Raw genomic sequence first — 27380 nt, forward strand, 5'->3', positions numbered from 1 at the left:
AAATATCTTGAATTCTAATGGGAAAAGGGATATATGAGAAAAGAAAAGTAGTAAAGACAAAAGAGGAGTTATTGTTAAGAGTGTCAAAATGAGATTAGTTTGATGGAGAACTGGTATGATCTTCCCAATGTGTGAATTTGGATTAGGCTGTGAAAAATTAAAGTCTGAACTTATTTTGCTTCAGCTTGCCCAAATTTTTACTCTAAGGGTTCTTGGCTAACATGTGATCAGCTGGACCAACATGTCAGTGTGATTTTTTTATTTATTATTCACACTTTTTTTAAGTGGTAAAATTACAAATGATAGATTTAATACGACAGGATTTTTTAATGTCCTTTTATAAGGTTACTATTTTATGTATACTGAGTTTTATTTTTAATTTATAGTACTTATTGTTATAATTGATACACTCTATTTGGTTTTATATCAGTATGTATTATATTTTTGATATTTTATAGTTAAAAAAACTCTATATTTTTTTCATCTTAGTTTATAGTGAATTTTTTTTTACAAACTTGTTATATAAAACTAAATTTATTTTTCTAATTTTTATTTTTATTTTAAAAATGAGTGAATCATATATCACCCTCTTTGATCCACGACCCCCCAAGATTTGGGTTGAGTAACAAATTTTTAGTTCTCGCCATTAGAGATTCTTATCAACGAGAAAATTACAGGTGGATTAAGATCTGTAGAAAAATTTGCAAAAAACGTGTTTGCTGTAAATTTTTCATAAAAATATCGCAGGAAAATTCGCACCTAATATGAAAAATTCTAGTAGTGTTAGTTCCATCCTTCTCACAAATGAATTAACCCACGATTCAAACTAGCCAAATTAAACTGTTGACAGACTAATTATTATGAGGTTCGAATATAGAAAACCCTTTAAGCCCTTATCTTCCTTTTTCAAGTCATTCATCTCCTAACCCTACTTTATTTAAAACTCTTTCTCTTCTGGTTTATAATTATGTCCTGATCTTTTTGTAGAGTTTTAACACGGCGTACGTAATCGTGACAACTTAATTAAATTTCCTTTTTTTTTTAATTAAGTGCGTGTTTGGAGGTGATGGGGTGTTTGGTTTGTATTAATCAAACAAAAGCGTGCAGTGGTTTTACATATGTCTACGGGGTTTTGCTTTTATGCCCGAGTTTTAATATATCACTTTTTATGTCTACCAAACACACACTGATAGAAAAGAAAGTGAAAAAAAACGAGAAACTAAAAAAAGTGTAGAGGATAAGACGCATATAGGTAGCGCGCGCAAACGCTAGATCTTAGCGTGTACAACACAACAAGAAAATTACTTTTGAACTGTCAATTATTGTTGATAAATAAAAAGCAATTACATGGGATATTAATTTTAAAGCCCAATTAATTAATCAACATCATTACCCAAAATACATAGGACCACAATCTCAGCAGTCACCACTGATCACTCATATCTCCCTATTTTTAAATATTATAAATTCGTATAGAAATTTTCGTTTGGAGAAGACAACAGAGTTGCAGAGAGAGTACTACTCATGAAACTCTCCCAAGTGAAGTCCCAACCCAATATAAATCCTTCTGAAAGCAAAAGGGAGAGAAAGGCTTTTATTTGCACCCCTACCCCGCGATGATGGACACTTTGTCTATCTAGACAACACCTTTCTACCTTCCTTCTCAGCTTCATCTCAAGTTTATAACTCCCTCTATATCCATTTATTAATTGAACAAAATGGTACGGACACACACACACAATTCATTAATTTCTGCATATATTGATGTGAATTATGAATCCTTTCTCTCGGGATCTGTTTCCACTTTTGTATTTTTTATATTATTTTTTTAATTTTGTTTTCTGATCATTTCATCCATCATCTATATATATATATATATATATATATATATATATATATCACTTTTTCATAAACAATCATATTCAGGATACAACTTCCTTTTCATACCTCAATCCATGAGTGATATGATGTTAAATTGTTAAGTACTGTTCCAGATTGATTTGCGAATTTTAAGGTACTTATAACTTACTAGGATTCACTAACACAGCAGCAGCTTAGGCTGTTTAATCTTTATCTATTTATTTATTTTTCAGGATCTGTGTCAAACAAGCAAGAATTTAATTAAGTCCCCAACATTGGTGGAGGAAGCGTGTGTTAATCCAACCTAACCGAACCATATACATGCATAATGGGCTAATAGAAGTACTATATGGATCCTGGAAAAGAATGATGAATTGAAATGAAAGGCTAATAATAGAAAGTTGTTGTTGTTTTTTTGTACAGTGTCACTGAGTGAGAGAGAGAGAGAGAGAGAGACATCATAGAAGAAGAAGAAGAAGAACGCAACATGGCGATGTACTTTCACGGAAGCACTTCGGAAATTCAACCTTCTTCTGCAGATGGCGGCTTGCAAACGCTTTACCTTATGAACCCAACTTACGTACCCTACGCTGACGCGCCGCACCACCCAACAGCGCTCCTCGTCAATCCCAACGCGCTCAACCTCGCGAATATCCCCCACGCGCCGCCAGTGTCACCAAACCATCAGCAGCAGCAGCACGTGATTCACGGCATGACAAACATCCTCGGATCCGGCAATTCCGATGACCACTCCCGACCGTCCTTGTTCGGAGAAAACATCGCCTCCTTCCACGGATTCTCCGGCGGCGGAAGCGCCTCCGCCACAGCCCCTCGCCTTCACTATAACCTCTGGGGTCCGGTGGTTGATCATCCGGGAACGCCGTCTAGCAGCTCCGGTGGCGGTGGTTTCCGGCGGTCGGGTCAGCAAGGTTTATCTCTCAGCCTTTCCTCCCAGCAAACAAATTTTAGATCAGTTTCCGGCGAGCTTGACGTGGCCGGACAGGGCAACGTCGCCGGAATTGGGAACTCGCCGACGTCGGCATCTACCGGTGTTTCAGGTGTTATTATGGGGTCGAACTATTTGAAAGCTGCACAGGAGCTTCTGGATGAAGCTGTGAACGTGGGAAAAGGAATCTACAAAGAGGAAAAATTTGCAGAGAAGGTGAAAGCAAATAGGGAATCTACTAATTCTGGAGCTGCTGGCGGTGGTGATGGTTCAAGTGGTGGAGGAGAAAACAGTGCAGGGAAACAAGTTGTCGAACTCAGCACCGCTCAGAGGCAAGAACTTCAGATGAAGAAGTCTAAGCTTGTCTCCATGCTCGATGAGGTAATTTTAATTAGTGAATTTTGGATTTGTCATGCAATATTATATATATATATATATATATATATATATACATGTTTGATTGATATTGTGAAAGTACTAGCTATAATTAAGTAGTGGGTTTTAAGAGTGGTGTTCGGTTTAGTTTGGTTTGATTTTGTCAGTTATTCAGTCTGTGTTGGTGATGATATTATTCAGTAATTGGAAAATTATGTACCATATTCAGCTTTTGGAGCGGGCAATAATCAAGAATGTGACACTGGCAAGGGTCAGTGAAATTGACAGTGTGATGCTGCTGTCTCTCGCTTTCAGTTATTTCTTGTGTCCTGAAATTATGTGTAGAGGAAAGGAAAGTAATTAAACTGGCAGGAAAAGTAATTTGGTCTAGTGAGTACTGTCAGAGAATAATTTGAGTTCGGACCCAGTTGGGTCAGCTTCAGCAATGATTCAGATTGATGAAGTGGGAGAGAGTTAAAGTATAAAATCTACTAATAATGGTCCAATTTTCTTACTATGTTTGTCTCTTTTCATGATTCATCTTAAAGTCCAGTCTAACTTTTAATTACATTTATTATATACATATACATGTGATTCTAATTATTGTTATTTATTTAATTTTCATTTAATTGCAGGTAGAACAAAGGTACAGACAATATCACCACCAAATGCAAATTGTGGTATCATCATTTGAGCAAGCAGCGGGTTATGGGGCGGCAAAATCTTACACTGCCCTTGCCCTAAAAACTATCTCAAAGCAATTCAGGTGCCTGAAAGATGCAATCTCTGCACAAATCAAAGCCACGAGCAAGACATTGGGTGAAGATGATTGCTTAGGAGTTAAAGTAGAAGGGTCAAGGCTTAGGTATGTTGACCACCATCTTCGGCAACAAAGGGCACTTCAGCAACTAGGAATGATTCAGCCCAATGCATGGAGGCCCCAGAGAGGCTTGCCTGAACGAGCTGTTTCCATTCTTCGGGCTTGGCTTTTTGAGCATTTCCTTCACCCGTACGTAACATATTTCTTGGGACTATTAACCTTTGTTTTCATTTTAGGTATATATTATGTATACTTGCCATCGGCTTATTACTTTAATTTTAGGAATATATTATGTATACTTGCCATCGACTTATTACTTTCATTTTAGGTATATATTATGTATACTTGCCATCGACTTATTACTTATTGTGGCCTGCAGATATCCAAAGGACTCCGATAAAGTTATGCTTGCTAAACAAACTGGACTTTCTAGGAGCCAGGTATGTTAATTTCATCAAACCATGTATACCTTAAGGAAAATGTAAAATTAAATTTTGAGAAAGAATTAATACATGCTTGATGTAAATTACTTTTTCTTTAAAAGCTTTTGAGACAGCTGATAAAAAAAAACTTTTTTAGTAGAGTTATGATATAAATATTCTTATATATCAAATACCTTATTAACATTCACCTATTATTTTCTTTATTCTCTTATTATTTCGTATTATCTATCATATTTATATTTTTAAAAAAAACCTTTCTCTTTCTCTAAGTGTCAAGTTAATAGTTTAATCGATGAGTTTCATTTTAAATAAACTAAACCAAGAATACAAGTTATACTTAATTTTAGAAATTTCACATTTGAAACTCTTGTTGTAAATTGAAGTGTGGGTACGTGTTTAAGAGCAATTCATAGAGCCAAAGACGAAAAGGGAGGATTATAAACAAAAATTTAATTTCACTTTCATCTTCAATTCTTTTCACATTTTTTATTTATTTAGTATCATATCATTTATCACAATTTTTATTTTCTTTTTCTCCTGTTTCTTTTTCTTCCCATCACTCTCTTCTTCCACTTCAAAATGCGGTGAAAGTTGATATTTTTCCTAGGACAATACACTAAAACAACAAATCTATATTTTCTCCCCAAATATATGATCTTACAAAATAAAATTAAAACTGTATATAAACATTTCACTTGTTTTTTCATCTTTTTGGTTTATAAACATTTCAAAAATACGTCACAAAATCAAAGGAACAACATTTTGCAGTCCTCCTCCCCCTGGTTAATATACACATTAAAGTGGTTCGGTAACATGAACTAATAACGACAGTTGTAGCTAGCAATGTGAGAGGTTTCTGATACTCTTTTTAATGCAGGTGTCAAACTGGTTTATCAATGCCCGAGTTCGGCTTTGGAAGCCAATGGTTGAAGAAATGTACTTGGAAGAAATCAAGGAACATGAACAAGGTAATGCCTCAGAAAACACCAAATCAAAGGAATCGAGCAAGGAGTTGGGTTCAACAGCAAATGTTGCACCCGAATCAGGTGCCATTAAACTCGATCATCTCCAATCAAAGCAAGAAAGCTTCAAACACCAAAACACTTCTCCAACCGAGATCTCAACAAACTCTTCAATGTCTCCAATGGGAGGGTCCCTTCAATCCCCCTCTGGTTTCCATCTTGCAGGATCATCTGACATGCAAATTAGGAGTCCAAAGAAACCAAGAAGTTCGGAAATTCAAAACTCTCCAAGTAGTATACTCTCAGTGGGCATGGAAATGAAGCATAATAATAATGGTGATCATGCAAATAATAGAGAAGCCAACAACACAAAGTTTGGCAATGAAAGGCACCACCAGAAAGATGGATACCCTTTGATGACTAGCAATGCAAACCATGGTGGAGGGTTTGGAGCGTTCACCATGGAAGACATGGGAAGCAGATTTAATGTCACTACTGAGCAACTGGCTTCAAGGTTCCATGGAAATGGTGTTTCTCTCACACTTGGACTTCCCCACAATGAGAACCTTTCTATGCCAGGAACTCAACAACATGGATTTCTCTCACAGAATATACACTTGGGAAGGAGACTTGAAATGGGAACAAATGGAAATGAGTTTTGTGCTATCAACACTCCACCTTCTTCTCACTCAGGAACCACTTATGAGAGCATTGACATTCAAAACAGAAAGAGGTTTGTTGCTCATCAGTTATTGCCAGATTTCGTGGCCTAAGTACTGATGGCTAGGTAGCCAGCTAAAAATATTGGATAATTTATGTGAGAAATCTTAGAATTCTGATGAGTGTTTCTCTAGACACGCTAATTAACTTGGCAGAAGACTTAGCTAGCAGCACCAAGAAAAGAAAAGGAGAGGGTTTATGTTGTTTTCACATATATATACATGCACATGCATATGCAGTCACTAATTATGAAATGTACCGTGATTTTGGTATACTGAAATTCCTGGAATGGGAGGGGTTGCTAGCTCCCTGTAAAGATTGGATAGTAGTATAGGATTATACTTGCAGAGATTTAAGTTAGCTTAATTAATTATAGGATTCATAAAAGTTGGGGAGGGGGTATATATATAATGTATATGGTATTGGATGTAGCCAGTTATGTAGATGGATTTGAATGATTTCTTTTGATTTGATGTTATATATATTTGTGCACGAGAGTTATTATTTGTGTATAGAAGAAGAAGCATTGCTTTGTAAAATTAGTTATTCCTGCATGTAATTCTCGTTTCATGTGCGTTTGTCTTCTGTGCATAGCTGGTGGTTCAAGGTGGAATTAATTGTGGGAGACATGCATGAGAGGGAATATACGGATATGCGTACAATTTGGACGCCTTCATAAAATAGAGTTTGAGAATTTGAGTTATATATATATATATATATATATATATATATATATATATATATATATATATATATATATATATATATATATTATAATTTTAACCATTTTTCTTCATTACATTATTACTCATTTTATTTCATATTTTTCTCTTCGTTTCCATTATCATTACCAAGTTAATGTAGTATATATAATTATAACTTCTCAAGTATTTACTTTTGACACACTACCACTACATTGCATGCAAAAGTAATTAATCGGACCCTTCCCTAATTAATTAACCTGAAAGCAGTTGTTTGGTAGATCAAATTTCTCTCTTTTCCTTTATAAACTCCTCTTCATTAGAGTTTAACGTACGTCTGATCATAAATTTTATAAAACTATATTGTGGGCAAAGGTACAATACGTAAAAACGTTTTGTTATCTTGTTTTCTATATCTGTATCCATTAGGTTTGTTTAATTTCTTCATGCTAATGAATTGGGAGGGGTTTCAAGGTTACCTAAAAGGCTAAAACACGTAATTATATATATGACCGAGGGAATGAGAATGTCTAGAAGCCCTACTACATTTGTTTCCATTCTTTACAATAATGAAAAGCAAGAAAGTAATAAACTCATTGGTCAATTCCATTTTTTTTATTTTATAAAATCCGCCACTGTACCTCGCTAGTCCGAACCTCTTGTAATTATATCTCTTTGAAACTTGTAGTTCATGTTATAAACTAGCGATGGAGGAATTATTATATGTTCGGAGCCACCATTTGTTTCACTAATCGTCATGCAACAAATGCTTTTATTTATTTATATATATATATATATATATATATATATATATATATATATATATAAATTTATAAAATGAGTTAATAATGTGTTATATAGAGATTAGTCAGAATCACCTATATACTCCTACATTATGTAATAATTTCTTCAAGCAGTGGGGCATGAGAACGGAGCACCTTGCTTGTGGGCACCCGTTGCTTTTTATATGATATATACCATGCCACAGTAGACAATAGTGTACTGAGAAGAAAAGGAAAGAGTTTGGATCTGATCACTCAAACCTAACATCAAACAAGAACGAACGAAGCGGGCTCCATGCAGCTAGGTCCCACTGCAACACTTCTTGGGTTGTGGCTCACAGGAAGGAATAGCTGTATGATGTACTTAGTACTGGTAGAGTTTCTCTTCTCAATGTCTCACTTTGTATCTTTATATGCATTATTTAACTTAACATTCTTTTAGTTATTCATATCATCATTTTTCTTTTATTAGTATATTAATATTAATATGCATGTGATATATATATGATAAATATTTATTTTTAGAGAATTAAAATTATAATAAATTAATAAATATTTTAATATATGAGTTACATTAATTATAATTAAATTCATAATATATAAATATTTTAAATATATAAATTATATTTTGAATTTATAATCAATAATATAAATTTATTTTAGTTATTGTATTATAATCTATCTAAGTTATGTGTTGTAAAATAAAATACATGTCAAAAGTAAAATGGATTTTTTTTAATAGTACATCTTTATTGAAAATGAGTGAGAAGAAATGGAAATAAAAGATGACAAAGAATGGAGCGTATATCTTAATTGCACCTTCTTCACCCCTACTCTCCACACTTCCTTTCTCCCCCAAAAAACACGAGACGCTCTTCCCTTCTTCTCTTTTCATTCAAAAATTCTTCCTTTCCCCAAAACATACAAGACCCTTCCCTTCCCCCCTTCAATGCCCTTCTTTGCAATGATATTTTTTACCAGCAAATTTATGTTCAACGAAATCCTGATTCAATTATAGATAATGTTACAACGAATCACAATTCTGTTATCTTTTTTTTGGAGACACTACTAAAATAATTGGTTTTAACATCATCATGTTAACATCGGTTATGATGAAAACCAATGCTAAAAAATGCGTGGTGATATTTTTGTAAATAAAAAGTCATCGTTAGCATTGATTATTCTAAAACCGATGTTAACAGATCGATTTTAACATCAATTATTTTAAAAATTGATGTTAACTGAGAGATTTTTACATCAGTTATTTAAAAATCGATATTATCTAAGCACTTACAACATCAGTTTTTAAAAAACCAATGTTCATAGGACAATTTTAACATCGGTTATTTAAAAATCGATGTTGTCGTTTAACAAAAATTAGGGGTGCAGGAAGTAAAAGCCCACTGGTGCAGGTACAAAGCCCAAGAACCGATTACTTTCTTTCAGCAAGAACAAAACCCTAGCAGTAGCACACGCACTACCTCAAAAACAAACATAACCCTTCAAAGTCGTTGTTTACTCTTTCCTTGTTCGCATCTTCAACCTACACCGACGTCGTCCGCGTAGTCATCTTTATGTTTGGCTTCATCAATGGCTAGTACATATTTGAGGGCCTCTCCTCGACCTCAACACTTCGACATCATTCTTCTTGACCTCGTCCTCAATCGCAACCGCGTGAAATCCGTCAAGGTTTCCTACACCTCCACTAGTGTTTCCTCCGCTAGCTTATGTCATGAGCATGCTCTTCATCCATGATTTGAGCACAGAAACCATGCAATTCACGAAGCCTTGATATGAATTCAGCGATAAAAGGGTTAGGATCTCCATGGCAGCATCGAATTTGCCTTCTGAAATTGCAATTGCGGCCTCCGTTAGGGACTATTTGGAACTAATGAATTTGCCTAATGTTAGCACCAACAATTCCATCCTTTTGGGGTTGAGGTTTCTTTCTTCGTCCTCTTTCTAATTTGTTTTCTCATGGGATATCTTGATACCAAAGTAGTTCTTTCTTGCAAGGTGTGTCACTAACTAGATGAAACAATTTCATTGGACTGAAAATGAATGACTAATTTAAGGGGCTTGAAATCACTTGTCATCAACATATATAAGTAGTTGAATACTTTGGTAGTGTTGCCAACCATTACTATTAGGTTCAACCATGTACACCTCATTTTTTTAGGTTATGAGTAGAAAAAAGTGTGAGATAGAAAGAAAAAAATAATTAAAGAAATTAAGAGAGAAAAATAATGTGATGAATGATCTGATGAAAAGTGAATTAAGAGAGAGACTAGAAAAGAAAGTTTGAAAGGAAAATTGAATAGAAAGTGAATGTCAAATAATTAAACAATTTTGTTTATTGATTTCTTTACTCATATGCATGACTTGAACTCAAATTATGGTTCTTGTTCAGCACCAGTCTGACTTGAACTCAAATTATGGTTCTTGTTCAGCACCAGTCTGTTGAAATTGTTATAAATTTTTAGAATATTCTTAAATATAATATGTATGAAAATGATAGAATATCCTAGAACTATAGTGTGTATGAATATGATAGAACAATCTAGAACTATAATGTGTATGAATATGGTAGAACAATCTATAACTATGAGTGTATGTATAAGATAGAAGAACCAAGAACTATCATGATACTAATCTATCATGAAAACTCTAGAAAGACCTAAAGTAATGTAGAAACATTCACCACCATTGAGAGGTTGGTGACTTGAGTCTATAAATAGGCAATTGGTATGTTGTAATTAATCATCCAAGAAATCAATGACATAGCCTTCTTTTTAAAACAATTCTCTAAAACTATCAACTATCATCTAATAAACTACCAACAGTGGTATCAGAGCTATGTTCAGTTATACATTGAGCGTAGTTATATTACCTACCTCTATTCCAAAATCCTCCCAACTACTTCAAAAATTTCCTTTATACTATTAACCCACTACAATAGTATTTTTTTTAAGCTAAGGATAACACTACTCAATCGTCAACTATTTCTGTCCCTATCTTCAATGGTGAAAATTATGATTTCTGGCGTGTTAAAATAGAAACATATTTTTCATCTCAAGATTTATGGGACATAGTAGAAGAAGGCTTCACTGTTCCCGCGAATACTTCAGCTCTTAATGCATCTCAAGAAAAAGAGTTGAAGAAAAATAAATAGAAAAATTCAAAGGCGTTGTTCACCTTGCAACAAGCGGTGACTGATTCAATTTTCCCAAGAATTATGGGAGCTAAGACTGCCAAAGAAGCGTGGAACACATTGCAGGAGGAGTTTCAAGGAAGTGTTAAGGTACGTGCCATTAAACTTCAATCTCTAAGAAGAGATTTTGAACTATTGAAGATAAAGGAGTCTGAGACAGTTAAAAATTACTATTTTAAAGTTAAAGAAATAGTTAATCAAATGAGAGCTTTTGGGGAAGATATTCTTGACAAGAAAATTGTTGAGAAAATTCTAATTACTATGCCCCAAAAGTTTGACCCAATCGTGACAACGATTGAGGAAACCAAAGATCTGTCCACTCTATCAGAGACAGAACTTGTGGGCTCTCTTAAAGCATATGAGCAAAGACTGTATAAACATAAAGAAGATACACTTGAAAATGCCTTCTAGTCAAAGTTTAAATTTTAGCCCCAAAACAAAGAAAATGGAGGAAAGAAAAATTATGGAGAAACTTCCAGAAGAAGAGAAGGTTCTAGGAATTTCCTTAAGAACAAAACAGATAAAAATCCTCCATGCAATATATGCAAAAGGCAAGGCCACGCAGAGAAAAATTGTTGGTTCCGTAATATGCTACAATGCAACCATTGCAAGAAGTTCAGGTACGCCGAGAAATATTGTTGCAACAAAAATAGTCATCAAGTCAATATCGCAAAGGAGCATGATCAAGAATAATGTATGTTCTATGCCACTCAAGACTCAATAAAAGAAAATGGAGGAAGCTGGTACTTGGATAATGGATGTAGCAATCACATGGCCAAGGATGAGACTATTTTCAAAAGCATTGATGAGTCTGTCAAAGTCAAATTTCGACTGGGAAATGGGAAGTGTGGTTGAATCAAAAGGCAAAGGCACTGTCATGGTGGAGACAGATAAAGGTACACGACTCATCCATGATGTCTTACTAGTTCCCAGCCTAAAAGAAAATCTTCTAAGCATTGGCCAAATGATGGAGAGAGGCTACACACTTCACTTTGAAGGAGGTCTATGCAAAATCTTAGACAACAAAAATAAAAGGTTTGAGATAGCCTAAGTAAAGATGAATAAGAGCAATAGAAGCTTCCCTCTAAATTTAAAATATGCAACAAACATTGCCATGAAGGTACAAGTTGATGATTCATGGCTATGGCATCGAAGATTTGGCCACTTCAACACACATGCCTTGAAGTTGTTACATGAGAAGAACATGATGAGAGATTTTCCAAGCATAAAGAAGAACAATGAAGTGTGTGAAGGATGTCTCCTTGGTAAGCAACACTGATTTCCTTTCTCAACAAGCGGAGTATGGAAAGCGAAAGATCTATTGGAGCTGATACATACGGACGTCTGTGGACCAATGAGGACGCCATCACATGAGAACAACAGGTACTTCATACTCTTCATTGATGACTTCTCTAGAATGACATGGGTATATTTTCTAAAAGAAAAATAAAAAGTCTTTGGAGTATTCAAAAAGTTCAAGGCCCTTTATGAAAATCAAAGTGGAAAACGAATAAAAGTACTAAGAAGTGGTCGTGGCAAAGAGTACACCTCTCGCGAGTTTGAAAGATTTTGTGAGGATGAAGACATTGAGCGACAACTTACAGTCGCATATTCTCCTCAACAAAATGGAGTGTCCGAGAGAAAGAATCGCACAGTTATGGAAATGGCTAGATCGATGCTCAAGGAGAAGGGATTACCTAACACATTCTGGGCTGAAGCAGTCTACACTACAGTTTACATACTCAACAGATGTCCAACTAAGTCTGTAAAAGACAAGACTCCAATTGAAGCTTGGAATGAGAAGAAGCCATTAGCAAAGCACCTAAGGGTCTTTGGATCTATATGCTACATTCATATTCCAAACATGAAGAGGCACAAGCTTGAAGACAAGACTATACGAGGTATCTTCCTTGGGTATAACAATATCTCTAAGGGCTACCGTGTCTACAACTTGCAAACTAAGAAACTCGTCATCAGTCGAGATGTTGAAGTTGATGAGTATGCTTCTTGGAATTGGGATGAAGAAAAAGTGAAGAAGAACGTTCTTATACCCGCTCAACTACCTCAAGAAGAAGCTGAGGAAGAAGACCCAGGTGAACCACCTTCACCTCCACCATAACAACAAGATCAAAAACTATCATCACCAGAGTCTACTCCAAGACAAGTAAGATCTTTGGTGGACATATATGAAATCAGTAACTTGGCCATACTTGAACTTGGAAGCTTTGAAGAAGCGTCAAAGCAGGAAGTATGGGTCAAGGCAATGGAAGAAGAGATACAGATGATCGAAAAAAACAACACATGGGAGTTAGTAAATCGTCCCCATGGAAAAGATGTCATTGGGGTTAAGTGGGTCTATAAGACAAAGCTCAACCCTGATGGCACCATACAGAAACACAAGGCGAGGCTAGTAGCTAAGGGTTACTCACAGCAACCCGGAATTGACTACAATGAGACATTTGCACCAGTAGCTCGTCTTGATACCATAAGAGCTCTAATAGCTCTTGCGTCACAAAAAGGATGGAGTATCCATCAACTAGATGTCAAATCCGCCTTCCTTAACGGCGTACTTGAAGAAGAGATCTATGTGGGAAAACCACAAGGATTCGTGTCTGAAGGCAAAGAAAGCAAAGTGTTAAGACTAAGAAAAGCATTCTACGGTTTGAAGCAAGCACCTCGAGCATGGTATAGCAGAATCAATCATTATTTCATGGATCAAGGATTCAGGAGGAGCAAGAGTGAGCCTACACTTTACATCAAGTCTCAAGGTTCGGCAGATGACATGAAGAGTACCTCTGGCTATGCTTTCTCACTAGGATCGGGAATGTTCTCTTGGGCGTCGAAGAAGCAAGCTACAGTAGCACAATCAACAGCAGAAGCAGAGTACGTGGCAGCTGCTGAAGCAACGAGTCAAGCTATATGGCTTCGTAGGATACTTGAAGGCATGCGAGAAAAACAAGATAAGCCTACTAAAATCAAGTGCGACAACAAATCATTAATTGCAATGGAAAAGAATCTAGTTCATTCACAGCAGAACAAAACACATAGCAATCAAGTATCATTTTATCAGAGAAGCTGAAGCAACTAAAGAGATCAAACTCAACTACTGCAGAACAGAAGATCAAATTGCAGACATATTCACGAAGGCGTTGCCGAGACCAATATTTGAAGAATTACGAGCTATGCTCGGAGTTACAGAAATTTGCATCAATGAGGAGTGTTGAAATTGCTACAAATTTCTAGAATATTCTTAAATATAATATGTATGAAAATGGTAGAATATCCTAGAACTATAGTGTGTATGAATATGGTAGAACAATCTAGAACTATCACTACAAGAAACAAGCTCGTTTGCCAGGGGCGGATTCCCTGGGAAAAGAACAAAAAGCCCTGGGAAATGGACGTTTGCCAGGGATTTTGCCAGGGGCTGAATCCCTGGGAAAAACGCCCATCGCAAATCAGTTTGCCAGGGATTTCACCCCTGGCAAAAAAACGAGGGGCTGGCCCTGGCAAAATCCCTGGCAAAATCCCTGTCAAAATCCCTGTCTTAGCCCCTGTCTTCTCACTGACGCATCTGCACACTTTTCTGACGCGCTGCTGTACTGACACAAGTCAAATCATACAGTGCCAGGGGTTTTGCCAGGGGCAAACCCCTGTGAAACGGTATATATTTTTTTAAAATATACATTTTTTTTCTCTAGTTTTAACATTTTTTCTAACTAAACTGTTTTATAAACAGTTTTAAAAATGTTAACATCATATATTATATATAAACAGTTTTATATAAACAGTTTTATTAAACAGATCATGCAAAATTAAACAGTTTTATTAAACAAAAAAATTATACAGTTTCTAATTAAACAGTTTTATTAATAACAAAATTCGAAATATATATAAACATCATATATTATAACACATCATGCAAGTAGAAACATCATATTTTCTTTGACAGATCATGCAAAATTATAACATCATATATATAAACATCATATATCTAAAATTATAAGTAGAAAAATTACTAACTTGTTGAAGCTTGAGAGAACAAATTCAGAGAGCAAGGAGCAGCAGGAGGAGGCAAATTTGGACACTGATACAATAAAAAATATTTATGTTAATAAGTAGTAACAAATAAAAACAGAAAAATATAATAAGTGAAAAGAGTGTTACCAAATTATAGAACAAGTGTATGAACTGAATGATAATGGATTGAAAATGAACTGGTGAGGATGGAAATGGAAACCGAAAATTTTTCTAAGTTTCAAAAACACAACACTGAGCATGAGGATAAACACGCGGTTTGGCTATATAGTGTAAAAAAACCCAGGGAATAACTCACGGAATGCCCCTCGCAAAACAACAGAGTCAAAGGCTAACCTCCTAGCTTCAGCTATATGAGCAGAACGGTGCAGCTAGGAAAGCAGGGATTCCTTTTTGCCAGGGGCTGCATGCCATTTCCGAGGGGTAACACCCCTGTCACGTCTGGGCCGCACAGCTTTTTGCAGTGCATGGTCATGTCGTGTTGACTTATGGGAAGATTCCGTCAGCTTTACAGAAAACGAGGGCATACCCGTGTGTTTGGCCGTGTGAAAACAACATGCTGTTTTAAAATTCATTTCCCGCTCTTTTTTTTGCCAAGGCTTTTGTATTTTTGCGAGGGACAAACCCCTGTGTAAATGTAAGTGGTCCCAGCCTTCTCAAATGTCATTTTGCCAGGGGTTTCCTTGGCTTAGTCCCTGGGAAATTTGCCAGGGGTTAATGTCCCTGTCAAAAATCCCTGGCAAATGGGCATATTTCTTGTAGTGTATAATGTGTATGAATATGATAGAACAATCTAGAATTATAAGTGTATGTATAAGATATAAGAACCTAGAACTATCATGATACTAATCTATCATGAAAACTCTAAAAATACCTAAAGTAATGTAGAAACATTCACCACCATTGAGATGTTGGTGACTTGAGCCTATAAATAGGCAATTGGTATGTTGTAATTGATCATCCAAGAAATCAATAACATAACCTTCTTTCTAAAATAATTCTCTAAAACTATCAACTATCAACTATCATCTAATAAACTACCAATACAGTCCAACAATGAAGAATGTGTGATGGATCAATTTGGAATTTTCGATGGCCCTGAAAGCTTTAGTGTGATTACCTGCATATGATTAGGACTACTTAGGCATATTTGTAAGTTCTAGTGTGTTAGGACTTAGAGTTGTGATTCCTGCGTGCGTGATGATGTGTGGAAGGTATATCTTAATTAGTTGAACTCTTGATTTGTGGTGCATTGTGTTCTCGAGCCATAAAATATATAGGACTAGATAATAGATAATTGAGGTTGGTAATATTAGATAAGCATGTTTGTTTTATTTTCTTAAGTGGGGCGAAAGTTACCGAGCAAACAAGACCTAGATAATGTTTTTATGAGTGATGTTTTCACAATTTATTAATGAAACTACAAGGCAAATAAATATTGCACATGCGGTAACAACACCTAAGTTTTGTCTTTGGGGAATTGCTTTGTACTCGGAGAAATATTACTTTCATGGCATTGTGTTATGTTACGTAATTACATGAGTTGCATCTCCATCATGGCATTGGGCCAGTTTGGCAGAGCCAGAGTCCTTCTCCCTCGTTTAAGAGTTTAATATTTTCCTTTATCCATCCAGTAGGGTCCACGTGGAGAATGGAGATAGTTTACGTAACTTGTTCTATATGCTTAGCATTGGAATTTTATTTTATTAAGTAAACAAATATAGTAAAAATTTGTTACGAGATTCCAAATTAGAGTCTGCAATTAAAATTCCTTTGACCAACAGAGGATTGTTCCTGACTTTGACATAATGACATGTATCTGCCTACTGATTCAAGTGTTGCTTCTTCTTCTAATTATGCTTTGAGCTTTAGCATACACACAAATTAATAAGTCTCTCTGATCGAATAATAATAAATGTTTTTGGTTTGAGGAAAAAATTATTTACAAGACCATCATAAGGTATTTTACCCACTATCTGCTATTATCTATTTTTTAATTATTCGTATTCAGTTTCTTATTGCAGTTTACACATAATAGATCTAAAATTATTTTACTTGAATATGTTATTATCATAGTCACACATGCAGTCACTCTCACATATATGATATATAAAATTCATCACATCCATTTTTCATCATTCTTTGTTTTTCAACTATTAAGTAAAAAAAGTAGAGAGAAAGAATGAATAGATTTAATATAATAATTAATTTATTGATGACATTAAGTTAATAACATTGCATTCCTTAAAATAATATTTGAATCTAGTTATTTTTATTGTTATAGTCAAATATCATGAGTTGTGAGATAAAGTTAATCGTAGGATTCCTATAGAAATATTATTTTTCATAAGGAATCATGTTTTATTTATTTAAGGTTGTTAACAAATATACTAAACTTTTGAAGACATCATCGAAATCTCTAAATAACTAATTATGTATACTTACAAATCACTTAAAATGTAAATGAAAATGTGGTGTTAGTGTATGACACTATTAATGCATGTTTTAGGTGGTCTTAGAGGAGAAAGCTTCAAAGTCACTGTTCAATTATTGACAAGTACATCAATTCATCCAAGTAGTAATTAAAACGGTAAGACCGAGTATCGTATTTACAAGAAATTTTTTGTACTTCAATGACACATATTCAGTTTGTAAATAATTTATAGTTGGATTAATGTGAAATTCAACAATTCATTCATGTCATAAGATAGACTATATCAATCTTTCCAAATTTAGAATGAGTACTAGAAATAAGCGCTGAGTTTAGTGAATGAAACAAATAGCAAGTTGAATATGTCGGGGAGCTTCCTACTGAACTCTCTCTTAATGTGTTTATAATTTTTTTTCTCTATTTAATATTATCCTAATGTCACTTGCACCTATAAATTTACTCTAACTGCGATTCCTCACATGAAAGAGTCTAACCCTCATAGTTTCATTCTTGATTCCTCAACGAATTAAACCTAAGTAGGCCGCATGACAAGTTAGATGCAAACTATACTAAAATACTTCACACTATTCCTAGAGATGCAGAATCTTAGCTGTTCTACCAAGTTCTAAGGATTAATAGCATTTTCCAACACTTAAATCCTACAAAACACATAAATGGATGATCAAGTCACATATATGAAAATAACCACAGATAGAAGCAAAGACACTAACAATAATATTAAATAGATAGTTAGAGTTTTTACATCAAAAGTGTTCAATGGAAAACTCTCCAACAATGGAGTGTTTAGCCTTCCATTAACATTGAGAACTCAAGTACAATGGGAATACAAGGAGGAAAATGGAATGTTGAAGTAAAATCGGAGGAAAGCAGCTTGCTTGTCTTCCTTCAGCCTTGCCTCTCTGTTTTTTGTCTCTCCCTCTAGATGTGTCGCTTCATTTCCCCATCTCTTCCAACTTTAAAGACTTTTGGGCTTCTCAGTTTATGAAGACGCGCTCAGCGAGCAATATCTTGTTGAGCAAGAGTTAGTGACTGGGCGCTGAGTAAACTTGGACACGCTAAGCGCGAGAAGCGACAAAAGATTTGCTAGGTAAGCTGGCTGCGCGCTGAGCGCTACTCTTTCTTTGACTTTGTGCTCTCTGGGGTTCTTCTTTGCGCTGAGCTGGCTCTTTTCTGCACTGAGCAGATTGCCTCGCTTAGCGAACTTTGTGCGCTGAGTGCAACCTTTCAAGATGCACTTCCAATCTTCCTTGCTTAAAACCTGAAAAGTTCAATTGAAAATACTATCAATCATCAAGATTAAGTCTTCACTATGTAAAACTCACAAGAAATCAGTTATTTAACAAATCTCACACAAGGAACCATAAAATTGGAGGCACATTGCTAATTTTTATCTACTTTTTAATGCATTTTGTGCTATTGAATACCAATTATCAATCACATGCAGGCCATGTTCATGCTACTCATAATTGAAGGTATTGAAATTCTTGGTTTTTATTTTTATTTACAGTTCTAGGTTATTTCTTTCTTTTTCAATCATTTGTCATTTAGTTGGAAAAAAAATATTAGTAAAAAAAGCCTCAGCATTTTTGGATAATTATCTTGTATTTTGGAGATGGTTATTTTGTGTTCCTTCTTTGTATCAATGATAACTTTCCCAAAATGTAAAAGATGTTAGTTGGAAATTCATATGCAAAGTCATAGAAGCAAACAAGCAGTAGGACATCTCATATGTCGTGTGTTTTTCTAACATTCTCTCGAAGTTGTTCTTTATTGTGCTAAACAGCTTAGATATATTTATTACCAAGTGTTAGGATAAGAAACTCAATACTAAAGTGTATTTTAGAAGGAACAAGAGACTAGAGGGAAATTAGGCCAATGGGCATGTCTAACATGTTAGTCTAAATCTAACATTTATTAGTGGTATTTGGGTAATAAGGGAAAAATGTTCGATATTTAGTTTTCAGAAATTCATAGTTAGGAGAGAAGCTGAGATTCTTGAAATTCTAGCTATTATCCAATAAAAAAAGTTGTTTTTTTTTCTTCTCTCACTTGCTTGGGTATTGAACCTTATTTTTATTAATCGTGGACGACTTTATCACCAAAATAGCTAGAAATCCTCAAGTTTCTTTAAAACAAAATGAAAAATAGAGCTTTTTTAATTTGAGCATCATTTAGTTTTGTCAACCTTAAAGAATTTCTTTTAATTGAAGATGGTATTCATCAGTTAGTAGGTCTATATTAAACACTTTAAAAAGTAGTTGATTTTAAAGCAATTTCCTTTACCTAGTGCCTACTCTATTAGTGGACTTTTCTACACTTGTAATTGGGCCAAAGGATAGATAATCGTGAATGTCACACATAATAACATCATGATTTTGTTGTGTGTTTCATCATAACACAAACTATCACCTACATAGATAGGTTGATAGTAAAAAGATAAGTAAAATGTTGCAACCTTTGATGACATTCATAATTGTTTTCCTTAAAGCATCAAGTGACGACATGTTTTCACTTATTATGATGGCTTTATAACCATTAAGGCATTCAAACAACACTATTCCTTCAGATAATGAAAATATGTCATCATCACAATACACAACAATAGATACATTCTCCATGTTTTAAGCAATATAGTGAATATCAAGAAGCTAGCAAAGGTGTTTAGTTTCATCAAACTCTTGCTGCTATTTATATTAGATAATCCATTGTTCTCTTGTGAGTCATACCAATTATTGAAATCGCACCGACAATATAACAATTTAGATTGCGTCTATATTGAATACGATTGATATACATATAAAAAAACACAGTGGTCAATCAATACATCTTAGAAAAAAAATGGTGTTCAATCAATAAGTGCAATCTTTTAGTGTTCAATCAATAAAAGAACACCAAATGTATTTTTTTTGCCTTTATTTTTTTTTAAGAATGCAGTACAACGGAATCTAGATTTTATTGTTTACTTTTTTTTTTCATCTCAACGGAATTATGATTTAGTTGTGTTATGGAAAAACATAACAACAAAATCATGATTTTATTGTGTTAAGGGAGTGCCAAAAAAATAACAATGAAATTGTGATTCTATTATTCATTATACAATAAAATAAAAAATTCATGGTGTTTGGGGGAATGAAAAAATGATTGCATAATAGATTTACGATTTTATTGTACATTTTATTCAACGAAATCAAGATTTCTTAGGAAGGACAATTTGAGAATAAAAAAAGAGTCAACCCCTTAGTAGGGCCTAATAGAAAATGAAATGGGACAACAATGACTCCTATACCTCTATCATGGTGGAAAAATGGGTTTGAGTAGGCTCGTAAATGCTGGATCGGGTGGTTATTATGGCCCATCGATTACGGTAGTAGTCTAGTCCAACATTTTGTGATGGGCTTTGGAGCACTTTTGGAAGTGCAAATTTTGACTTCTTTTTGGGATTTATTCACATATCCATTAAAAAAAATATTTCTATTAATAAACAAATATAAGTTTATTTACTTTATAGGTTAAACTGCATGAAGATTTATTCTGTTCAATTTAGTCTTTATATGAAAAAAAAAATGATTTCTGAAATTTAGTTACTATTGTGTATTCAATATAACAATGGAAGTCTATAGTGTGCGGCAGATGAATTGAAAGAAAAATTTTCTTATTGTGATTCTAAGGCAAGACAAGCAGCAAGGTGACTTATGGTTGTTGATCCTCATCCCAAATTCTAGTTTCTCATTAGGCCTCTTAATTATCTAATTTAAGTGTAGGTTTTTTTTACCTATTTAGAAGGCTTTAATATCTCGACAAAAAAAGTCCTTAATTCAAATTAGACGTTTAAATCCTATATCGAATAAATAAGTTGAGTTAAGCCTTACATTTAGGAAACAAATCATATTCTAGTCTTGTAAAATCTAACATTTTCGATTATGTTGGGCATCAATATTGATAACAATTGTTGAAAACACTCGGGACCCTTCAACTCCACACTTCTTCCGCGTAAACCAATTCCTTTCTCAGTAATTGATGCGGGCATTGAATAGTTGGGAGTGCATACAGATAGATTTAATCATTTATTTTTCTCTCCACATTAAAAAAAAACCCTTTACATCATGTCTTCATGTTTCTTCTTCTTTCACATTTTCACTCTATTAGTTAGCTCAACATGCAAGTTTATGTCGCCAACGGTTCATATTCTTAAAGACTACAATAAAAAAATCTTTTGCATGCATAATTTTTTAATACACAAATTAATATGTTTCTCCACTTTTATTTTCTATGGATCCATATGGAGTTACTTACCCATTGTTATAGAAGATTTTGTCTCTGTTAGATGAAGAAAATAATGTCGTGTTACCAAATGGCGTGGAGATGGAAGCGAGACAACATTATGGTATGAATAATCATCCTTTATTGCGGATGAACGCATATTTCTTCTATTCTTTCTATGTACTTACCTTATTATATTTTTTTGGTCACTATTGTCACGGGTGATACCAAAATTAATTGTTGAAGGATTCATCTTCATTTATTAATTTAGGCTAAATTAGAGTAGATGGTCATTTGTTTACAAGTGTACTCTTATCTTTTTATATTTAAATAAAAAACAGTGCAATATTTTTAAAATCTCACCCATATTTTTAAACGGTAGTCTTTTTTATTAAATTATAACATTAATTTTTACATGATAAACACAAATAAATTTTAAATTATGTTTGATGATGATATTGAAAATTATGAGATGAAAGTATTAATTAAAAAAGGATGAATTTTAATTATGCCATATACCTAAAGACGATGAATTTTAATTTTGTTATATATCTAATAATGTTAAACTATATATGCTACTCTTTTGAAGAATTTTGTAGTTTTTTAATGATTTCTATTTTAGGTTAATTTTTTTTATGAACATAAGTGAAGAACAATGACATTGGTTCCCATGTTGGGTTTTATCTCTCCTTTGCATTGTTTTCCCCCCCTTAAGTACAAGGGTAAGCTTTTGCTCGTTTTGAAGTTGATTTTAGCCGGTGCAGCTCAATTTAGACCGCAGACCATGTCTACATATGTCAATTGTCATGGGCATAGGGTGTGTCACCACTTCGATTCTTATAGATACAAAATATAACAATTCAAATGTGAGATCTTTGATCAAAACACGATTTATGAATGGATCTTAATAAGATTTTTTTTAAAAAATTAAGTATTAAATTATTATAATGTGCTTAAAATAATAAATTTTAAATAAATTATTATAAGATCAAAATTTATTTCTCTTATTTTCTTATAATTTACTTTTATCTCATCTCTTTATCTTTTCTGTAACATCACATATCATATATATCATTTTCTCGTTCTATTTTGTTTTGTTTTTCTCTTTACCTTTTTCCTTCTTCTACCCCTAAATAAAATGGATGAACGTTTATTTTTTTCCTTAAGCAAAAAATATATCTCAATCATCCCAAACTTTTATTTATCTATCTTTATACACGCATGTACATGCATGTGCATATATAATTTTCTTAACTTCCTACTCATTTTAAATTAAATATAACATTATATCACAATTTAAATTATTTATGATAAATATAAATGTATAACTTATATATTTAAAAATATTTATTTATTATAATTATATAAAAATATTTATCTTGTACAACAAATTAAAGTACTTGTTAAAACTAAAAATTAGTATATTAATAAAGAGAAAAAGACTTGTTTAACATTTATTGTTCATGTCACAAATATGTTTGTTGCATTGGGAAATTGAATTCATGTGAGCCAAATGTGTGCACTCAAATATTTAAGAAGACTTGCCCCAAGGCCTTCAACCTCCCCTACATTTAAGTGTTCTTCAACGGACTATGATATCATCTTTTTGTTCTGATGTTGGAAAGGATAAACCTGCAGGTGGCTCAAGTTTTGGAGGTAATGGTAGCAATCGTTACATTGCATTTATTGTTGTAATTGTGATGTTAATTGTTATTTTATTTATTGTTGGGATTTTAATACTAGTTATGTTAAAGAAAAGGTGGAAGCATGCAAAGAGTTCTCAAAATACAACTATAGGTGTGGGGAGGAAAGAATTATATTGTTAATTTATTAACTTCCAAGGGTAACATGTCAATTCAAATTCAAAGCGAACAAAACATACTCAAAAAGGATAGTTTTGACATTATTTACAAAGGAGAATTGAGTGATGGAACAAAGATTACACTAAAAAAGATGTTGGATGAAAGAAGAATAAGTGAAGTCACAACTGGAATTGAAGTGCTTAGTAAGGTTTGATAGTGAAATGTGATTGCACTTTTGGAGTTTTGCTCGAATGAAAGTTTATAACTTCAGTTGTGGGAATATATGCCTTAGGGTCGAGTGCTCTTTAAGGATTTGTTTTTGTAGAGAGGATATATATACTCTTTGTGATGTAATATCTCTCGAGTTAAGTTTAAACCTGAGATAACTAATTAAACTAGAAAAGTCATATAAATTGATTCATCTGCTCCCCATTTTTCATTTGTGATTGTTAAAGAATATAAAATTTGTTTATTTGTCCCTAGTCCCTAGGAAAATTCTTGTGAAGGACTAAAAATACATTATTTTATGTTAAATTAATGTAAAATATAAAATGACAAAAATAAAGAATCTCATAAATTCATAGATAAAATCCTAAAATAATTATAATTATAGTATTTTATATTTAATATATAAAAATGAATGAATTAAAATAGTCATTAATTCCAGAAAAACATCATATATAAAATTCTTAAACAATTAAAATTAAACTATTTTATATTTAATATATAAAAATGAAAGAATTAAAGAGTCATTAATTCCAGAAAAAATATCATATATTCAAAGATAAAATTCTAAAATAATTATAATCATATTATTTATATGTAATGTATAAACATGAAAAAAAATAAAGAGTCATGACTTCCAGAAAATAGCATATATTCAAAGATAAAATTCTTAAACAATTATAAGTACAATATTTTACATTTATAGTGATATATATACCCAATGATAAATTATATTAATATTTTGTAATAAATAATAAAAAAAAGTGAATGAATGAATCGTGCCAACGTAAGGTTGAATTCAAACTTGATCCTATAATCTTTGAAAGTTCCGCGCACTAATTTGTGCGGCCGGCCTTATAGCTCACTCTGGAAGTTGGGTCGCCAAAATCGAAATTAATACATAGAATGAAGTAAAATATAGAAAATATGAATAAAATATGTTATAAGACACCTAAAAAAAATATAAATATTATAAAATTTATGATATAATAAAAAGAGAGAAAAAATATTAATAAAATCTCTAAAATAAGTAAATATTTATGAATCATTACTCTAAAATATATTATCATCCATAAATTTTTTTTATAAAATATAGTCTATTCATTCATTCATTGTATACACTCCCCTACGTGAGCATCACTAAGTTTGAAACTTATTTTGTCTTTGCCCTTTTTCCATTTTTTTCTATATCTCTTCTTGGTTTGAAAATTATGTCACCATCCAAATCAACTTATCAAGCTGCAGTATTAGCCGCCGACGTGAACAATTGGCCACCACCAAGTTGATTCAATTCGTAGCATAATAAGATCCAGAGACAGTTCATGCGTCTAAAATTCAAACACCATATAATTTTGTAGTATTTCAAACGGTTGCTGCTAGGTTTGACCACCCAACTCACCTTTCAAAATTTTCAAGCATCTAGACTAGTAAAATCAAGGAAAATTACACACATACCAAACACACATGTATATATATAAACATAACTTTATAAGTTAGTATGTACATAACACATTCATCAAAAAATGTCTTCTGCCCTTTCGCCAACACATAGACAACAATATTTATTATATATATATATTAATAATCTTTTGGAACTTTATATTTAATAGAGCCGATTTCCCTTACCAAAGAAAACAAATAAAACCCTTTTCTTCTTCGTCCTCATCTCTATATCAGAAAAAACGTACACACCACATTTCTTATGCTGTATGAAACTGATTATACAATGACAGAAATTGAAATTCCTCAGTTTTTTCTTTGTCCTATTTCACTTCAGATCATGAAGGACCCTGTGACAACCGTTAGGGGGATAACATACGACAGAGAAAGCATCGAGAAATGGTTGCTAAAAGCGAAAGATTGCACTTGTCCAATCACAAAGCAACCATTGCCACGAAGCCCAGAGTTCTTAACCCCAAACCACACACTTCGGAGGCTAATCCAAGCGTGGTGTTCAGCAAATGAAGCCAATGGCGTAGACCAAATTCCAACCCCGAAATCCCCTCTTAGCAATTCCAACGCTGAGAAGCTCGTGAAGGATCTCGAAGTTTCTTCTCGTTTTCAAAAGGCGTTGGAGAAATTGCACGCTCTTGCAATGGAGAACGAAAGGAACAGAAGGTGCATGGCTTCTGCGGGTGTAGCAGAAGCTATGGTGCACGTGATCACAAAGATTTTCAAGCAAGGTAACAAAACGACGCCGTGCGTTGAAGAAGCTCTTAGAATTCTTCGTTTGCTTTGGAGCAGTGCCAATATGGTCGACAGCAACAACAACAACAACAACAACAACATTAAGCGCATGGTGGGTGAGAACTTTGACTTTCTCAACTCTTTGACTTGGGCTTTGCAGCTTCAAACCAAGAACAACGTCAAATTAACAAACGAAGCAATGCCAATATTGAAACTGGTAATTGAAGCCAAAGACTCAACCGCTTTAGGGAACTTGAAGCTTGAATTCTTCAAAGTTGTTGTGAGTGTGTTGAAAAATAGAGAACTCTCTCAGCAAGCTGTTAAATCCGCGTTGCATGTTCTTATAGAAACGTGTCCTTTGGGGAGAAACAGAATGAAGATAGTTGAAGGAGGTGCAGTGATTGAACTCATTGAGCTTGCACTTGAAAAACCAGAAAAGAATATGACAGAACTCGTATTTATTCTCTTGGCGAATCTTTGTTCTTGTGCTGACGGGAGAGAACAGTTTCTGCAGCATGCTGCAGGCATTGCTGTGGTTTCTAAGAGGATCCTTAGGGTTTCACCAACCACCAATGATCGAGCTCTTCATATATTTTCCTTGGTTTCCAAGTTCTCGGCTTCGAATGAGGTTGTGCAAGAGATGCTGAGGGTTGGTGCTGTGTCAAAGCTTTGCATGGTGTTGCAAGCAGATTGTGCTTCCTATTTGAAAGAAAAGGCAAGAGGTGTACTTAGGTTACACTCCAAAACATGGAACAATTCTCCCTGTATTCAAGTGTATTTGTTAACCAGATTCCATAGGTGATCGATTAATTAATAGAAGCTCCAATTCCATTTTTGTTCTTAAAGGAATTCTTGGGTTCATTTTTAACCCTTCATTTTTCATCCTTGATAATTTTTTGTTTGTATGAAATTAATTGTACAAGTTGGAGAAAGAATTAAGCTTTTATTTGCCTATATGTGTGGAGAAATTATTATATAGTTCAGGCTATTATGATTCTAACTAATCTTTACATGATAAGTAATGAATGTTATTAAATATTTTTTTATAATTAAATTCAAAATTTTAATTATATGTTAAATAAAGATTAATTGGTTTATAACACAAATATTTCCTCCTGTGTTGCGTACTATAGTTGGCGTTGATGTAACATGAGGCCCCAATTTTTCTCTTTAAAGACAAAGTTCATTGAGTATCTTATGGGCGTTTGATCTGCAGCCGACAACTATGTCGACAAAAATGGTGGCTAAAGATTAACTTCGCCGCATGAATTGTTTGAAAGCCATAAGTGAAATCTTACTTTAAAATTGATCAATGCTCTGAAAATTAATTTTCATGTGCTTTAATTAACTTCTTATTTTCTAGTTGTTCTTTTGGGTGTAAATTTGTTATGTTCCTTCTCCTGTACTTCTCTCCAATCAGCATTAAGAGCACGGGGAGTTAGAAAATGGGTCAAATCCAATAAGCTAAGGAAAATATGGTTAGATGCATATGTTGGATTCTGAAAATGAAGTTTGGTTTTAACTTAACTTAAATTAACCTAACTCAAAAAGGATTATACTAGATCTTTGGGCTAAACAATTATGTTTCAGGGTCTA

At 33.6% G+C, this 27380-nt stretch overlaps 2 protein-coding genes across 3 annotated transcripts; both read left to right on the top strand.

Annotated features, from left to right (window-relative positions):
• Positions 1 to 1450: 1450 nt before the first annotated feature.
• On the top strand, positions 1451 to 6680 carry LOC114379280 (BEL1-like homeodomain protein 1). 2 transcript variants are annotated; one of them, XM_028337913.1, is made up of 5 exons: positions 1451 to 1721; positions 2284 to 3187; positions 3817 to 4190; positions 4381 to 4441; positions 5322 to 6680. In XM_028337913.1, the coding sequence occupies exons 2-5, from the start codon at positions 2348 to 2350 to the stop codon at positions 6177 to 6179; spliced, it is 2133 nt and encodes a 710-aa protein (XP_028193714.1). In that variant the 5' UTR covers positions 1451 to 1721; positions 2284 to 2347; the 3' UTR covers positions 6180 to 6680. The 2 variants fall into 2 exon arrangements, with proteins under 2 accessions (XP_028193714.1, XP_028193715.1); XM_028337914.1 differs by lacking the exon at positions 1451 to 1721 and adding an exon at positions 1927 to 2014.
• Positions 6681 to 25123: 18443 nt separating this feature from the next.
• Positions 25124 to 26629, top strand: LOC114379446 (E3 ubiquitin-protein ligase PUB23-like). The gene has a single exon (XM_028338107.1). The coding sequence runs from the start codon at positions 25300 to 25302 to the stop codon at positions 26584 to 26586; it is 1287 nt and encodes a 428-aa protein (XP_028193908.1). The 5' UTR covers positions 25124 to 25299; the 3' UTR covers positions 26587 to 26629.
• Positions 26630 to 27380: the final 751 nt, after the last annotated feature.

Source organism: Glycine soja, chromosome 12 (assembly GCF_004193775.1).
Source record: "Glycine soja cultivar W05 chromosome 12, ASM419377v2, whole genome shotgun sequence".
Classification (NCBI taxonomy): domain Eukaryota; kingdom Viridiplantae; phylum Streptophyta; class Magnoliopsida; order Fabales; family Fabaceae; genus Glycine; species Glycine soja.

Excerpts from the sequence above, each read along its gene's own strand:
- LOC114379280 (XM_028337913.1), top strand. The coding sequence starts at position 2,348 with ATGGCGATGTACTTTCACGGAAGCACTTCGGAAATTCAACCTTCTTCT. Across the intron at positions 3,188-3,816 it reads TTGTCTCCATGCTCGATGAG|GTAGAACAAAGGTACAGACA; the intron begins GTAATTTTAATT and ends ATTTAATTGCAG. Across the intron at positions 4,191-4,380 it reads TTTGAGCATTTCCTTCACCC|ATATCCAAAGGACTCCGATA; the intron begins GTACGTAACATA and ends TGTGGCCTGCAG.
- LOC114379446 (XM_028338107.1), top strand. The coding sequence starts at position 25,300 with ATGCTGTATGAAACTGATTATACAATGACAGAAATTGAAATTCCTCAG.